Source organism: Brienomyrus brachyistius, chromosome 23 (assembly GCF_023856365.1).
Source record: "Brienomyrus brachyistius isolate T26 chromosome 23, BBRACH_0.4, whole genome shotgun sequence".
Classification (NCBI taxonomy): Eukaryota; Metazoa; Chordata; class Actinopteri; order Osteoglossiformes; family Mormyridae; genus Brienomyrus; species Brienomyrus brachyistius.
Window position 1 is genome coordinate 20463463 of NC_064555.1, and position 13087 is coordinate 20476549.

The 13087-nt window shown below is 50.8% G+C and overlaps 1 protein-coding gene across 7 annotated transcripts in view; it reads right to left on the minus strand.

Moving 5' to 3' along the window:
• The window catches only part of kif13a (kinesin family member 13A), a 58905-nt gene that overhangs the window by 13013 nt on the left and 32805 nt on the right, over nucleotides 1–13087 (minus strand). For all 7 annotated transcript variants that reach the window (XM_048993464.1, XM_048993460.1, XM_048993459.1 and 4 more), the window contains exons 8-23: nucleotides 12477–12611; nucleotides 11710–11822; nucleotides 11499–11610; nucleotides 10951–11163; nucleotides 10755–10865; nucleotides 9702–9836; nucleotides 7940–8070; nucleotides 7375–7461; nucleotides 7016–7191; nucleotides 3418–3637; nucleotides 3178–3340; nucleotides 2087–2230; nucleotides 1846–1995; nucleotides 561–725; nucleotides 294–467; nucleotides 25–176 (exon numbers count right to left, since the gene is read on the minus strand). In XM_048993464.1, the coding sequence (XP_048849421.1) occupies nucleotides 25–176; nucleotides 294–467; nucleotides 561–725; nucleotides 1846–1995; nucleotides 2087–2230; nucleotides 3178–3340; nucleotides 3418–3637; nucleotides 7016–7191; nucleotides 7375–7461; nucleotides 7940–8070; nucleotides 9702–9836; nucleotides 10755–10865; nucleotides 10951–11163; nucleotides 11499–11610; nucleotides 11710–11822; nucleotides 12477–12611 (2381 nt within the window). The remainder of the gene's footprint in view (nucleotides 1–24; nucleotides 177–293; nucleotides 468–560; nucleotides 726–1845; nucleotides 1996–2086; nucleotides 2231–3177; nucleotides 3341–3417; nucleotides 3638–7015; nucleotides 7192–7374; nucleotides 7462–7939; nucleotides 8071–9701; nucleotides 9837–10754; nucleotides 10866–10950; nucleotides 11164–11498; nucleotides 11611–11709; nucleotides 11823–12476; nucleotides 12612–13087) is intronic.

Here is a 13087-nt window from a genome sequence, read left to right on the forward strand (position 1 = left end):
GCCCTGCGAGTGTGAGGGGCGTACCGGTCTCTGAGGGTCCTGCTCTTGGCCTGCAGAGCATCTACCTCGAACTGGGAGCGGCCGTTTCCCGCACAGCGGTGGCCCCACACCTCGATGGCCAGGGCGCCCTCGGAGATGAACTCCAGGAACTCCTCCGTCACGTGAGCGATGTAATCCTGGGGGGGAGACGCAGAGAGAACCAATCACGCTGCTGCGTCCCAAGGCACACCGACCACGTGAAAGATCAAAGGTCGCGCACCCCATTTGTTCCCCAAACTGGCCACACCACTAACCGTGCAGTGGTCGAAGCGAACGGTGAACTGGGAGTCTGGCGTGCGGGGAGTGGGCATGTCTGGGCTGACCATGGGCGGGGCCACAGTGGGCTCCGCCTGCTCCCAGAAGGTATACTGACAGAAGACGAAGTTGGACAGGTCTAGAGGAAGGCCGGTGGCTTCTTTAATCCGCACCTTTGGGGGGGGGAGACGAGGAGGTTGTGGGACTGTAGACAGTGAGGTGCTATGGGTGTGACAGTATGCATATCGCTGTGCAGCCAGCCGTACCCTGCAGGTCAGCTTCCTGGCCATGTGCACCACCTCCCCGTTGCTGTCCATGACCTCGTAGCTGCCGCTCTCACTGGAGTTCTCCGACGAGTCATCCCCCCCAGACAGACGCTCAGGAACGGCGCCGCCGACCCGCATCAGCTCCACGTGCAGACGGCCTGCAACCTGGGCGACACGCCGGTCAGCATGCGCGGCACGCAGCAGACATGCATACACGGATGTATATGGAGCTGTGTATATGGCATATGCAGATGGACCTGCTCCACACGCAGATGCAGATGGACCTGCTCCACACGCAGATGCAGATGGACCTGCTCCACACGCATATGCAGATGGACCTGCTCCACACGCATATGCAGATGGACCTGCTCCACACGCATATGCAGATGGACCTGCTCCACACGCATATGCAGATGGACCTGCTCCACACGCATATGCAGATGGACCTGCTCCACACGCATATGCAGATGGACCTGCTCCACACGCATATGCAGATGGACCTGCTCCACACGCATATGCAGATGGACCTGCTCCACACGCATATGCAGATGGACCTGCTCCACACGCATATGCAGATGGACCTGCTCCACACGCATATGCAGATGGACCTGCTCCACACGCATATGCAGATGGACCTGCTCCACACGCATATGCAGATGGACCTGCTCCACACACATATGCAGATGGACCTGCTCCACACACATATGCAGATGGACCTGCTCCACACACATATGCAGATGGACCTGCTCCACACTTGGACCCTAAACATGAACAGATGAAAAGTGCTTCTGCTGTCATACGTTCTTCTGTTTAATCCAACTGATAAAAAAAATCCAAACCATAGTTTCAAGGAGGCATCTGTACAGCATCTGGCTTTTCTGAAACCACTGTCACTGTGGGGAAGGTTTCTTTAAACCTGTCCCAGCAGAAGGGGGGGGCTTGCCTTCGGGTTTCCCTCAACTCTATCCTCAAAGGTAAGCAAATCAGATGAAAACTAACAAAATTAAAGTATGACCATAAAAAAGACCAAAAATGTGTACAAATCAGTGCTTTTGAAATGGGGGACAAATGTGAAGTTTTATCAAGACAGACCCAGACCTAATGTAGGCCAATATGCCAGTACATATATACTCACACTCAAAAAGCAAAGAATTCTCAGTCATATGTAAACACACATATTTTGAAGAAGCTTCGACGTGACACAGACCAAGGTGCTGACCACAAATGAAAAACACTGACGGAAATACTAACTGAAAGACGTCACAAGCATTTAAAGTCTCTCTACCTCCCCCTGCTGGCTGATGATGGGAACAGCATACTGCAGCTTGATGTCGTGAAAAAGGCACTCGAGGAAGACGTTGGCAACGCCAATGAGGTTGTGGTTCTCCTGGGCCTCGTAGAAAGGGTCCCCGCGTTTGTTGTTCAGCTTGCTGTACTGTGAGAGACACGCAGAAGGAAGTTGTGGTCATTCCTGGGCGACCATCGCCGACATCCTTGCACTCGCTAACACGCTCGCGGAGTCCTACCACGTCTTCTACCCCTTCCTTCCATTCCTGGTAGTGGTCCCGCATGTCCACTAGCTTGTTCTCCAGCTTCTCGATGGTCCAGACTTGTGTCCCTCTGCCCCGACGCCGCACCTGGATGGCGGGCTCGCTCACGATGGCCCCCCGCTGGACAGAGAGCACACGTGCGCACACAGATGCAGCAAAGAGATTCATTTAGGAGCAAATACGCAGCGTCAAAACGTATAAACAAAGCTGGTCGGGCATCAGCAGCGGCCCAGAGCAACACAGACAAACGGCAAAACGGAAAGGAGCGCATTCACCTCACTACGATGAAGATCACATGGGCCGTTAGCAGGGAGCTGCTTAACTGATTTGATGAGCTGTTAACGTGGTTACTTAATCTTACTTAACAAGGGTGACCAGATACTCCATTTCAGAGAGGAAACGTTGAGTTAGGACAGGGTTTGTAAACTACCACGTCAATTAAAAGGACCCAGATTTCACTACAGCACTGATTTCTTACTGTGTGCTGATTGGTCAGTCTCCTACAATCATGCATGTGTCACTAACGCTAATATTAAACAGCAGGATGAGTCTTTCAGTCAGGGAAACAAACCAGCCAATGCGTGAGAACTGAACTATTCATCCAAGCACAGCAGCCATTCAGTTTTAATGCAGTTTGTAATACCTGAAGTAGCTCAGAGTGTCAGCCTAACTCAGCTGATCACACGAGCCATTAGCATGTTGCTATCATAACCATGAGAACCCCAGTGTAAGGTCGGAACCTCAATCTGCACACGGTGGTGATGGCTAAGGAGCCCTGAGGTACGGCCCAAGCCAGCAGGGTGGCTGAGCTCCCTCATTTACTGCTGTCAGCGGGTCAGACTATCAGTAATTAGACAGACGATTCTCCACATGCTGTCTGCTGCGGGAATCTGTCCATTTAGGCCCTAATGGAGGCCTTCCCTAAGCCTGTCCAGAGAAAGTGTGTGTGTGCGTGTGTCGACATTAACAACTTGGTGAAGGAGATCAGATAGAAGGGACAGGTGTGATAAGAATTAAGGTGACTGGCAGAGTGGGCTGGGTCGGTCCGGCCCACTGGAGAGACGCACTTTGCGGTTGGCGCTGAGGTTGGCAGCGGGGATCTGCAGGGTGACCTGGTAGTCCGTCAGCTTGCTCATCTCCTCCGCCAGGAAGTTGGCCTCCCGCACCAGTGAGTTGGCCCTCACCACCTGCTCGCGCAGCCGGGACAGGCTCTGCCGGAACAGCTCGTCCCTGGCGGAAGGACACGGCGCGTCACTCAGGATCGCCACCTCCACGGGCCGCTGGTCGCCATGACGCCACATGCTCACCGTTCCTCAGACCACAGTCGGATCTTGCCATGGCCCACGTGGGTGGGGAAGGCCAGGCGGTCAGCGCCGCAGCGCAGGTGGGCGGGCGGCCGCTCAGGCGACAGCTGTTGCCGTAGCGACTCCAGCTCGCGCTCGTACATGATGCGCTGTTCCTCCAGGGCCGTGCGCTTCTCCTCCAGGTACTGCTTCTCCAGCATCTGGACCACGTTCTGCATAGGGTCTGACAGGGGCGTGGGGGTTGGGGTCACACAGAAGAGGATTATGGGAAAGAGTTGGCAGAGAGAGCGGCCACAAGACAGCGGGAGGAGAAGGATAAGTGGAGAGTAGAAGGTCACAGCCTCTGCAAGCTGGAAGACAGACAGACACACACACTTCAGTGTCACATTCAGCATGAATAGATTCACTGCATTTCTACAAATATCACTGATAAAAAAGTGTGACAAATAAAGACATAATGTGCTTCACTTGCAGTAAAGCAGTAAAATGGCCTGAGAGAGACAGATACTGAAGAAAGACCGTGAGAGAAAGGCGTAAAAGCGGACTAGTGTGTACAAACACTAAGGTAGTTGGTGGACGGCCCAGTCGCAGTGCAGCTGTAGGCCCCAGACCTGCCTCCCGCCCAGAGAAGCTACTCTGCTTATCTGCTAATGGATCCAAGTCCACTACTGGCCTCCAATCTAACAAAATACATCTGCCCAAAAGGAGCACATACATCACAGTGGGCCGTCTGGCTGAAAACATAAATCCCCTCAAAGGGAGAGCATCTGGAAAGAGCCCAGCGAGGGAGAAGCGAAGGGAGAGGCATGTCCTGTCTGACACTGAGCCGACCGCTGTGGCTCACAGACCTGATGCAAACTCGGGCCTGTCTGTGTGATGCGACATTGACAGGACACTCCTTACACTAGCAGAGAGAAAGAGCCAGAGGACGAGACAGGAAGCCAAAGGTAACTGAGGGTGTCACATCTGGGGGGGGGGGGGGGGCGGAGATCAGGGAGATAATACCAGGTGTGAATAGAGCCTGACATGCATCCTGGGTGATCTGATCACAAGCGGACATCACTAAATACGCCCGTTCACACCTGACATTAACATGCGTCTGGACTGACCAGCTTTAACCGGATCTCAGTTTCCCGCAACTTATTTAAATAAGCACATAAATTACTTCCATATGCAGAGTCTGCTGAACATTAACAGAAAACATCCAAAACTATAGACGCATTCCAGGGTAAACAAACCGCCTACGATGTTTGTAATGAACGCCATAATACCCAAAATGAAATAAGTAAATATATCTATAAATAAGTAAATGAAGACATATTTCAATAATTAATGTGTCCTTTTGGTTTTAAATAATTCCATAAAATGTATTAAATTTCACAATGTTTGTCTTCTATGTATAATATGTAAACTTCTATATCAACTTCATATTCATACATTCTCATACTGTCTCAACACAGTACAAATGTATGTGTTAAAAACGTCTTTCAAAACTAAGAAACACCTACGACAGGCTACTACTGTTCTATTCAAGGGTAAAGGGTTCAGCCTGTAATGCATTATTTTGGTTGCCATATGATAATATTTCGGCTTTTATTATTTTATTTATTTATTATTTTATTATTATTATACAGCTAATTCAGCGCCCGGGGAGCAGTGCTTGGGGACGGTACCTTGCTCAGAGTACCTCTGTGGTGCCTTGCTGGTCGGGGATTCGAACCTACAATCATTCAATTACAAGTGCGCGTCCCTAACCATTAAGCCAAGCTCAAGATGTGTCAAAATTTCAAGGAAGTGGTTCATTGTTTTCCTGGAGTGTAAATGAATTTGAGCAGGAGTTCAAGCCCCCCAGACAGTCCAATATAAAACTATATAAACAATCACACTATTATTTTATGTTTCTACTGACATCCATTTTCTAGACCACTGAACGTTATCTACCCACTTTAATTTTACGTTAATGTAACTTTTACCGGCACAGTTCACCAATATTAAAGCGTAGAGCAGTTTTGACACAAATAAGGAAGCTTCATCAAAGTGCACATTAAATACGATCTGTGCAAATTCCCAAAAGACCTTTAACAAATCGCTTCTTACACAATTTATTTTTCCCGGAACTTACGCACTTTGATGCTTCCATGCGAATGGGTTGCGACAGTCCGATAAAAACCAACTTCCCAGTAGATTCAAACTAATTTAGTTTGTATTATTTTGAGAGATTTTTCTTTAGGTCAGTTATGTTTTTTAATTTCTACTACAAGTGGAGATGGTAGTAAACTGTGGTTTGATATATTGATTTTATATTTAAGAACAGACTATTGGGAGGAGCTGTTCTTTCCCAATGTCATAGTTTCAGACTAATTGTTGGTAGGTGACAAATTCCGGAAAACGTGGTAGATACTTTTGTTTCCAGGTACTAAAAGAAAAAGTGGAGTTGAGTGGAAAGTCCGGGTTGTATTTGTTTGTTTGTGTTGTAGGGAAATAGATGTGTTGCCGTTTCCAATGCAGATTAGTACATAATGGCCCACTCTGCACTGACAGACGTGCTGATGAAAAATCATGTGTTAAATATCGCTGATGTGTTTAATGGGTATACAAGTACATCCCCCCAAATGAGGACGTCAGCTGAGTAGGCCGTCCTTCAGTGAGGCCCTGGACACGTTTGCATTCACACTGCAGTAAGAATGCGGCCATACCCTGACCACCTGTAATTAGCGCTGTCTACTTGCGATGGGCTCACCCAGGATACATGTTAATACCAGGCGTGAACAGGCCCATAGTGACTGGGAAGTGAAAGGATGTTGTGAGGTTGTGGAAGAAAAGGAGGGACAGAGAGGGAGGGGGGAGAGGAGAGAAGAGGGGGCAAAGAAGACAGGATAGGAGAGTGGGAAGAAGAGAGGAGAGGGGGCAGAGAGAAAAGGATAGGAGAGAGGGAGGAAGAAAGGAGAAGGGGAGGGGAGAGGAGAATAAATAGAGAGGATAGGATAGGAGAGGGAGGAAGAGAGGAGGGGGGAGGGGAGAGAAGAGGGGGCAGAGAGGAGGGGAAGGACAGGGGGAGGAACAGGGGAGAGTGGGAGGGGAGAGGACAGGAGAGGTAGAAAGGAGAGAATAGGAATGGGAGAGGAAGACAGGAGAGGAGGGAGTTGAGAAGAAAGTGGAAGAGCACATTGTTTCAGGGTTTCGCAACAATTAAAAAGGAATAAGGTGTGAAATATGAGGTAAAGGAGCTAAGGGGCAGAAAGTCCTTTATTACTATCATCTCTCAGAGAGGAACCGTTCAAAGCTGCCAACATCGACGTCAAGATGAGGACAGACGCTGACAGAGGCAGCCTTGGAGATACGAGCATGTGTGAGTGTGTGTGTGTGTGTGTGTGTGTGCGTGAGTGACGGACAGACATGGGGATGTCCTCACAAAACAAACAGGCCCCTCTTCCTGTCAATAATAACAGCTGTTTTCTTCCCTTTTTCATTTTTTAAGAACCGTTAATTAGCTTGTTTGTGCGTGTCTGTCAAAAAGAGAGCAGCTCAAATAGGTCAGTAGTTAAGAACAGAAGATGATGATGATGATGATGGTCGTGATGAAGGTGCAGCCAGGTCGTACCATTGTTCCCCAGGGCCTTCATCATGACCTCCGTCTGGGCAAACTCATAGCTGTAGTCCTGTTCGGACGAGGCCTCGCTGGCCGTCTCCACATCCTGCTCCACCAGACTGTCTCGCGGAGAGCCCCTGTCCGCTTCCTTCAAGCGGTCCCGCCTCTTCCTCTTGGGCAGACTGACCCTGGATGCAGACGAAACAGAGTAACTAATCCTGCAGGAGAACCAGTGCTGTCGCTTGGCTGTTGCAAACGCAAATGTTTCATTATGCAGCTAGTAGGGTAATATGTGCAGCAATTCTTAGTATTAATTAGCAGGTATTAGTTTGGCAAATCTGCAGATAAGCGGAGAGGAGCCCAGTTGGTACCTGAAGAAGTGGTTGTTTCCCCACAGGATGCGGTCTCCGTGCCACAGGTGAGTCGTGGAGTAGATCACAGTGCCGTTCACACAGGTCCTGTGGACACACACACATGCAAGCACACACCAGGTCAGTAACTGGCAGCCACAATGATGGGAAACATGGACCAGTCACCATTCTGGGCATATTATCTTTAGGATGGGAAGTGGGTGGTTACTGAATATCTCACAGACAAGCGTTTTAAGACACAGACGGACTGTGAGATGGACTAACATACCCTGACTGACATGACCAAACACTCCACACTGCGCAGAATCGCATTATACAGTGTAAAACATTATGATGATTATTCTCACAGCCATGATTGCGCCCAGACAGCCACCAGGCTGCAGACCCTGTGACCCTGCAGAGGAGGTGCAGTTTTGGAAGATGCATGCATGATTTTAAGTGCCATCTTTATCTTACTCAACCCACAGCAGGTCAGTGTATTGGAGCAGCTGTGCCCAAGTGCCCTGCTCTAACGCAGCGCGGTAAGGTCCTCGCTGTGCCACACAGCGCCCCCTGCAGAGCGTACCTGGCATTCTCCATGGGGGTGAGGGTCACGTCCCCGTCCGGGCTCATGTCCAGCACGCAGTGCTCCGGCAGGATCCCGATGCCGAACAGCTGGATGTCTTGGGAGGTGTCGGCCCCCACCAACGTGTGCTCCTAGGACGGGAGGGGGTTATAAATAATGCCTCATGTGACAAGAAGGGTCATGTTCGATAACAAATAGCAGGGAATGGCCCACATTGCATAATCACCTGGGGACTGTGATCATCCGAATTATGCGCTTCTAAAAGCAGATAATTAACAGCAATCATACAAATAAAGAGCCCGCAGTGACTGTCCCACTTAAATGCTGATGCAGCAAGTACAGGTCAAGGCAGACCTGTAAGCAGCACGACTCCATCACTGATTGGCTGCTCCAGGGCGCTTCCTGTAGCCGTCTATGCAAGTGCCGGGTAATTATTCAAGGAGAGGGAGCAGAGAGACGCGACAGCGCCACCAACCAGCCAGACCATCTCCACCATCTCCACCATCTCCACGCGGGACACAAGGAGAGTTAGTGCACATTTCCCTAAATAAACTAGACAACTTTCCTTTGAGGGTCAAGGTTCTCCAGAGGATTCTTGGGAACTCATCCGTCATAAAGTAAAAAAGGCTTTAAGCGTTTGTAAGGCATGTTCTGGGCGGGGTGGGGAACAGCCACGTAACATGAGGGGTGAGAGAGGAAACGGGGGCGTTGACCAAACAGAGGACAGGGATGCCAAGGAAAGACAGCAGGAAACACACAGGAAAACTATGCATGCTGGGATACCGAGATCTGCGGTGCATTGTGGGGAAAAAAAATACAAAAAAGCAGAAGCCAGTTTTGTATGTCTGCAAGGATGCAAGAAAACTGTGAGCGGATCTCAGCATTCATCATCTTCATCATGGAGATGTAGAACTCTTCATGCTAAAGCTGGGCTTTTTGCTGCACGCACTGCATTTTAAACAAGCCTAATGATGAAGAGAACAGTGTCGTCTGCAGGGTCTGATAGCAATCTTGTCATTTTTATGGCTCTATTGTTCCAGATGAAATGTTCTGACTCCCTTCATCTTCAGCTTGGCCAAATCTGCGTCTGGTCACCGAAGGCCAGAGCCCCCGTCATTCTCAAAGCTAGACGTGTCTTACATGCCGATTTTAAAACATAATTTTTATGCTGCAGCGCAAGTCAACATAGGTGCGGGGGGCTTTAGTGAAAAGTCTGTCCTATGGCTGAGCTCAACCCCAGTTTTACTGCAGACTTCATTTTCTAAAATCATTACTTATCGAGCTCGGAATGTTCTGGAAGATGGCAAAAACACTCCATGGTGCCAAAACAGCTGAACTGATGAGACTGAAGACATGAGACGAGCTTTGGTTGACAAAATGGCCAAGTGGGACTGAGCAACAGCGTGTCACCAGACAGGAAGCAGCAGGTCCCCCCTACTCTCCTCCTTCCTGGGACGCCTGGTGCATGCTGGGTATGCAGGGTCTTCGCAGCCCAGCCGCTCAGTGACACAGAGGCTTCTGTTCACATAGACACCCCCAGAGATGGACTCTGGAAGATTCACTGGACACACACGGAAGCTCAGATGAGATGAAGCCAGTGGCCCTATGAATGATGACTCCGCTGGGCAGGCAGCACGTTTTCCAGGGAAATAAAGGGCCAGTGGCCATGCAGCACCTCCCCTTCGGACACGAGGGTGGGGATGGGGGATGTGAGGTCAGAGACACGTCAAACTGGTACGCAGCTGACGTCCAGGACGCTCACCTTCAGGTAGTAGACCAGGAGCTCGTTCAGGGCGGGGTCAGCGTTCAAGTTGACAAGGAAGCACTTGTCCTCCCCAACCTTGATCCCCGACGACTCCAAGGAAATCCCCATGCTCTCCAGCTGCTTCTGCCGTTCCTTTAGACAGACAGACAGACAGACAAAAACAACTTTGAAATACCTTTCAAGGCCTAAAGGCTTGATCTTCACTTTTGAACCGTTGCCATGGACATTAATACGCATTTTAAAACCATGACTGCTTTTCAGCACTAGGAATCAGGCCTGTTCCAGCTTGGTGCTCAGCTCCACACGGCCGCGTCTCCTGCTCCCAGAATTCACCCGAGGAGAATTTATCTTAATTCCCATCTCTGAAAATAATCTTTGCAAATGATGGGTCTGGTGTCTATTAATAAAGGTGCTGTTAAAAAATGTGAAAAAGGCCGCTGTGTCTTTTAACACCCAATATATGGGAGAGTTTGTCAGACTCCCGTGTCCTCGGGGACAGAAGAGCAGGCGGCACCCATGTGACGCGGCTGCGGGTGACTGCATCCTGCCACGGTGCCTGTTACAGACACGAGTTGGGGCCGCGACTCTGCTGACACAGGGGGGCTGGGATATATAGGATGTCACCATCTGATAGGCCAAATAAAAACAGCCACTGGCTGAGTGACTAGGGACTAGGTATACTAGCCAGGCAAAGGTAGTTAAAATTCGTTCATATGATTACAGTGAACTGCAGTACCTGTGAACTGTATTACAAACATAACTGTGTGTAATGCACTGCACTACTCTGCCTCGCTAGTGCAGGACACATTCAGCTATGAAACCTGCTGGGAATAGAACCTGCAACTTTCTGGGTAGGACGGTGCTCCTAACCACTATGGCCCTGGCTTGTGAAGAGCATCTCCTCTCACAATTAGTATTTATTTAAAATGTCAATTAATCTGGGGAGAGACGACTGGCCAGCTTTCTTTGCCACTGGTGTTTCTAGTCGGTCCCATTAAGGTCTGGAAGCTCTCCAGTGAGACCGGCGCTGCTCTGATGAAGGAAGCCCACCTGCGCGATTTCCTCAGTCTTCCTCAGCTTCTCCTCCCAGGTGATGGTCATCTCCTGGATCAGCTTCTCCGATTCCTGCAGCTTCTCCTGCAGCTCTGGGGCCTTCAGGGACTGAGATACGGCAGCCATTAACCCTTCCCGCCCCTTCCCATCATTCCTCACCCCCCTCCACCACCTTCGCTCTGCTGGGCCCCACCTCAGCCTGGGATAGCTGCTCCTTCAGCTTCTCCACCTCCTCGCGCAGCTCGCGGATGATGCGGGCGTTGGGGTCCTCGTTGACCACGGCGTGGTTGACGATCCTCTTGGCCCGGTCGGCGTAGCGCAGAGTGGAGAGCGTCTCCTCGTAGTTGTCGGCTGCCGGGCTCACCGTGGCGATCATCGCAGTCTTGCTGTTGCCCCCGAGGTTGTCCTGTGCAAACGAGGACACCGTGCGCGTGTGTGTGTGCATGTGTGCGTGTCGACCCAGCTCTGCCACACCTCCGGCTTACGCTTACTCATCAGCAGAAAGCCCCCCCCCCCCCCCCCACTCCAGATACTGGTCATACTACCCAACAGAAGGACCAGCAGCAGGGGCATAATCACCAGCTGCCCCATTAACAGCTCCATCTCACCTTGGGCAGGACGTACGGAAAGTTCTACAAAACGGTCCTGAGGACACTTCCAGCAGCCGGGTGCTGTGGATCCACACATGCCGCACTGTACACATGCATGCATGCCCCCCCGCAGTCCCCCACACCCCCCTACCTTGAGCAGCCAGGTGAGGACAGAGTCCCTGTAAGGTACAAACTTAGGCTTCCCCTTCCCTGCAGACTGGTCTGCCAGAGCAGAGATGACGCAGCCCAAGGTTGTCAGGGACCTGCAGGGTGCAGAGGCGCGGTGAGGTGGCCGGCGTGGAGGCGACCCCGCCCCCTCCCCAGGGTGCCCTGATACCCCTCCTCCACAGCACCACACTCACTTGTTGATGTTGCTGCCCTCCTTTAGTCTCTCGCCCGCCGCCCCCGTCTTGGACACGCGCTCGCTCCCCGCCAGGTCCACCAGGCTCACTTTGCTCACCTTCTCGCCCGAGTTCTGTGGACAGCCACCCACATGAGAGCTGCCCCGACCAAGCCAGCCTCGCGTTCAGAGGCAGGGGACACCACTCCATGACAACAGCCAAAGGGGCCTCTTTTTCACTGACTAGAGGTAGCAAACGTCTGACACGTATAATTACTTTAGCGAATCTGTATCCTGCTTGCGGGCAGTTCAAGTTACGCTGCATAGATTTCCTGGTTTGCCACAGCTAATCTGAGAGAACATGAAGTCAAGTCACATCTGGCTCATTAGTACTGATGACCATATGAAGCTTCATGAACCACTTGTTGTATCTTCCGACCCCACTAGATGGTGCTATCTGTTCAAAAAAGAATGCCCCAAAGCAAATAGCACCACCTAGTGGGGTAAAAAAATACAGCAAATGGTTCATGAAGCTTCATTTGGCATTTCACTACTCATTTGTAAGTGTAAAAAATCTGAATGTCTGTAAACCAACACTGGGTCCGTCTGTAACATACTCAGTCTGCTAGGGGAGCTCAGTATTAATGCCCGACTGTCCGAGAGCATATTAATTGATCACCCAATGGTCCAAAATGACCAATGTAGTCATCAGTTTCCCAACAGCTCAGGCTGATGTTTGACCAATGAAAATGCAGGTGTTGTGTCACATGACAGGAGGCCTCGGCTCACCCCAGACTGAAGGTCGTAGAGTGTCTGTGTGACAATGATGCTGAAGACGGCGTGCGACCGGCTGCTTTCCTCGTTCATGTTGGTAGCGGCGACCGTGCGAGATTTGTTCCCCTCTGACATCAGCGACTCGATGTCCTGAGGGGGTGGGAGCAGCACTATCAATCACAGCCTATCACTATGGAAACAGGCAGGTGAGGTCACTGCAGAGGGAGCACCTGCTCATGTTACTGATCTCAGAACAGCAGGTTGGACGCTGCTCTCTCCTACAGGTGTTTCGCAGGCTCATTTCTAATTTACATCCTCACGTTACATCACCGTTCATTAGCCTGCGTGCTGCCAGGATGGAACAGGAGTCCAGCCAATGGCGGCATGGCGCAGATGCACGGCTATGCTAATGGGAAAGGGGGAGCGCTACACACAAGTGCGCGGGACAATGGGTCGATTCTGAGTGTCAGATTACAGTGAGTCACGGGGTTGTGCTCCAGTGGGCCTGACAGCCACTCTGCTGCTGCTCACAGGCCTGCTGTCTTTCTGCTGTCAGCTCTGCCGCATCCTCAGTACTCTCAGGTGCATGTAACACTGCCCTCCATTTGTCAAACAAAGAACATGCT